Raw genomic sequence first — 4,208 nt, 5'->3', positions numbered from 1 at the left:
TAACTCAGTGAACACTAGTTTATTAGAGCTAAGATCAAACCAATCTTAGATAAGTAACTAAATCATCGAATTAAGCTGTGCTAGAGAACTCATATTGTGACTTTAATTGTGCTTTGATTAATCAATCATACATGGCTCCAATCTTATTCAATAATTGATTCTGTGTTAACTATTGTGTAGATTTAGAACTAAATTGCTAATATTATATTAATTGGTACCAACAGTAATTGTCATAGCTAAATTATAAACCATTGAGGGAAAGTGGATTTGAACTAACAGAAGTGTTTTTAGTAATTGATTGAATTTGAGTAAAGTTCGTATGATCTTGTAAAATCAGATAAAACCCTTTTAAGCTGTTAATAATTAGATTAATTTAGTAGTAAGTAGATTAATTAGTTAACACCGTTCCCTGTGATCGACACCCGGCTTACCCAACTATTCTATAATTCGACTAGGTACACTGCCTAGGTGAATTTTAGTTAGTTAAGTTAGTTAGGTTGTAAATTATAAAATTAGTGGGTACTTTTGTGCACATCCAATACTACAAGAGTGCGGATTGTAAGAAGCACAACATGTTTTCACATGATGATGATAACATCGCGGAGTAAGAGGTATACTAGTCTTCCCACGATCATGCCTATATAAAATAAGAAAGTCTATTTTTTTATATCGTCATCACAACACAGTCAATATAACAACCAACACAATAATGAGTGGTGAAGGAATAACAATTCAGGATCAAACTGGAGAAGCAAAAACAATTTGGGTTCAAAATTATACAAAACCTTAGATAAATTCAAAATATACAAAACGGTGGTGGAATTGCAATTGGGTATTCCGATTAAATATCTTAGGATTGATAAAGGAGGTGAATATATGGATCCTATATACTTTCAATCAGTGGGTATCATTCATGAGACCACGACACCTTACACACTCCAACATAATGGTATTGTTGAGCGCAAAAATCGAGTTTTAAAGGAAATGGTAAACTCAATGTTGTCATACTCGGGATTGAGTGAAGGATTCTGGGGAGAGGCCATGTTAACGGCCTGCTATTTATTAAACAGGGGTTCCAAATAAAAGGAACAAAACAGTCCAATATGAACTTTGGTTTAAGAAAAAGCCAAATCTAAGTTATTTTCGGGTTTGGGGATGTCGGACAGTTGTAAAACTCACCAAGCCCAAAAAGAAAAATTTGGGAGAACGTGAAATTAATTGTATATTCATTGGATATGCTGAACATTCCAAGGCATATATGTATTATGTAATAGAACCTAATGATTCAGTTTCGATCAACACTTTTATCGAATCACAGCATGCAATTTTTGATGAGATGCGGTTTTCATCGATTCAAAGGCCTAAGGATCTGACCTTTGGTGCTAATAAAGAGCAAAATTTAGAAATTCAAGATGGTGGTAATGTGCAAGAACCAAAAGAGCTTCGTAGAAGCAAAAGAGGCCAAATTGCGAAAAATTTCGAATCCGACTTCCAACTGTATTTGGTGGAAGGTTCAAGGGATGAAATTAATCTTGAATACTCTTATTGATATGGTATTGAAGAAAATCCTAAGACTTATCAATAGGCCATGAAGTTTCGTGATAGTGCCTTTTGGAAGGAAGTAATTGACGATGAAATGTCATCAATTCTTGAGAACAACACATGGGTGTTGTCTGATTTGCGTCCAAGTTCTAAACCACTTTGTTGCAAATGGATTTTCAAAAAGAAAATGAATGTTAATGGGACTATATATAAATTCAAAGCCCGGTTAGTCATTCAAGGTTTTAGACAAAAACCAGACGTTGACCATTTTGATACATATGCTCCATTTGCACGTATTGCTACTATTAGATTGTTGATTGCTTTGGCAAGCATCTATAATCTGGTTATTCACCAAATGGATGTGAAAACAACCTTTTTAAATGGTGATCTTGACGAGGAAGTTTACATGAAACAACCAGAAGGTTTCATTATGCGCGGTAAAGAACATGGTTTGTAAACTTGTCAAATCTTTGTATGCGCTGAAACAAGCACCTAAACAATGACATCAAAAATTTGATGAGTTTATTTTGTCTTCTGGTTTCAAGACAAACCAATGCGAAAAATGTGTTTATAGTAGATTTGATGATGCTACTAGAGCTGGAGTGATCATTTGCTTATATGTAGATGACATGTTGATTTTTAGTACCGACCAAAATCAAGTAGATGAAACAAAGAAATTGTTATCATCTAAGTTCTCCATCAAAAATTTAGGGTAGGCTAATGTAATTCTTAGAATACGAATTAAATGGATGAACAAATGGTTGGTAATGACTCAAAGTCATTATATTGAGAAAATTCTCAAGCGATTTAATTTTATCGATTGTTCTCCTCTGAGTACTCCTATGGATCCAAGTGTGAAACTAATGCCAAATAATGGTGTTCCCATTTCACAGTTGGAATACTCTCTGGCTATCGGTAGCTTTATGTATGCCATGACAAGTACCAGACCTAATATTGCTTTTGCTGTGGGTAAATTGAGCAGGTACACTAGTAATCCCAATGCTCAACATTGGCAAGCATTAAATAGAGTGTTTAAGTATCTCAAGGGAACCATGAATTATGGTTTGAGTTACTTGGGGATTCCTTCGGTTTTAGAAGGTCATTCAAATGCAAGTTGGATAACCAACATGGAGGACCATTCCTCAACTTCTGGTTGGGTATTCTTGCTTGGGGGAGGTGCCATTTCTTGGGCTTCCAAGAAGCAAACTTACATTACAAACTCGACAATGGAATATGATTTTTTTGCATTAGCAGCTATTGGTAAATAAGCAAAGTGGCTAAGGAATTTAGCCTATGAGATTCCTTTGTGGTCTAAACCGATAACACCTATTTCTATCTTTGTGATAGTGCAACCGCTTTGGCTAAGACATATAACCCGGTTTATAATGGCAAGTCTAGAAACCTAGGTGTTAGACATATTATGATTAGAGAACTAATCATGAATCGTGTGATTTCGGTTGAGTTTGTGAAATCGCAACAAAATTTGGTAGATCACTTGACTAAAGGTCTGACAAGAGACTTAGTGCACAAGTCTGTAATCGGGATAAGATTAAAGTCCATTTAATTTTGTAATGATGAGACACCCAATTCCCTCCTAATATAATGTTAGGAGTTGAATTCAATGTGGAAAGCTCATACTTATAGATTGGAACATATGAAGTATTCATTCCAGGTATGTGTTCGGTTCTGCAAGTTAGCCAGGTTGAAGTTTAACTTCTTAATAATTCCTTTGATAAATGTATGTGCAGATACATGGAAAGGAGTTACCTACGTGATTGTGAAGTGTAGCTGCATTTCAAGAGGTTGTGGACTTGACCTTGATACGATCATGAGAGGATTGGGACACACGACTTTATAATAGTGTCAAGTTGTATTTTGCTAGAAATTCAATAAACTAGTATGTATTTTACTTTCTGGTATTCAAATGGGTTGATGGGTTCAATTCTTAGAACACCCTAATTCTCAAGTATTTGCAAATGTATGATACTAAGTGGGAATTCAATCGTTTCGATATTTTCATTATGTACTAGTTTGGTTTGTTTGATAAGGTTATGTTTGTTCAAGGGTTACACTAAAATTGGGGAGGATTGCTGGTGATTTTAGTGTTACATGTCATTTTATGTAACTGGAATTAACATGTGAGCTAAGGGGCTTCATAGTTTGTATTCTAATATATGTCCGAGTTTGTGTGGAGTGCACAAATTTATAAGATCGAATTAGAAGCCGGTTCGACGACAAGTCGGGGGTCCGAGGGCAGCGCCCCTTTAGCAGGGTCTAATGGGCAGCGCCCCAAAACCTTTCCGAATTTTACATATGGGAACATATTGGGAAATTAGGATTCTGGAGGGTGATTATGGTAAAACTAACGAAACTCGTTAGTTTTGGTAACCCTAAATTCTCATTAAAATATAGATTACCCTGACTTGCTTCGAAAGCAACTCATGATGGCCCAACCCTAATGAAACCCTAATCTCGTTTATTATATAAACGATTCTTCCTTCTCAGAAGAAAGACACGAAATTTAGCTCTCGTTTTCTTCAAACTTTCACAGAATCTTTCTGGCAATTTGGCTTACGATTTCTCTACCTAGTATCGTAAGTGTCCACTTGGATTATCATAGGTTGAATTTCTTGCAACCCAGACATAGGGTAGAAATATCAATTCGG

The 4,208-nt window shown here is 35.5% G+C and overlaps 1 protein-coding gene across 1 annotated transcript; it reads left to right on the top strand.

Moving 5' to 3' along the window:
- The first annotated feature begins 2,384 nt into the window (after positions 1-2,384).
- LOC122197469 (secreted RxLR effector protein 161-like) lies at positions 2,385-3,400 on the top strand. Its single transcript, XM_042901622.1, has 2 exons — positions 2,385-2,802; positions 3,291-3,400. Exons 1-2 carry the CDS (start codon positions 2,385-2,387, stop codon positions 3,398-3,400), a joined length of 528 nt encoding a protein of 175 aa, XP_042757556.1.
- The last annotated feature ends 808 nt before the right edge of the window (positions 3,401-4,208 follow it).

This window comes from Lactuca sativa, chromosome 4 (assembly GCF_002870075.4).
Source record: "Lactuca sativa cultivar Salinas chromosome 4, Lsat_Salinas_v11, whole genome shotgun sequence".
In the NCBI taxonomy this organism is placed as follows: Eukaryota; Viridiplantae; Streptophyta; class Magnoliopsida; order Asterales; family Asteraceae; genus Lactuca; species Lactuca sativa.
This window is presented reverse-complemented; position numbering and strand designations above follow the sequence as displayed.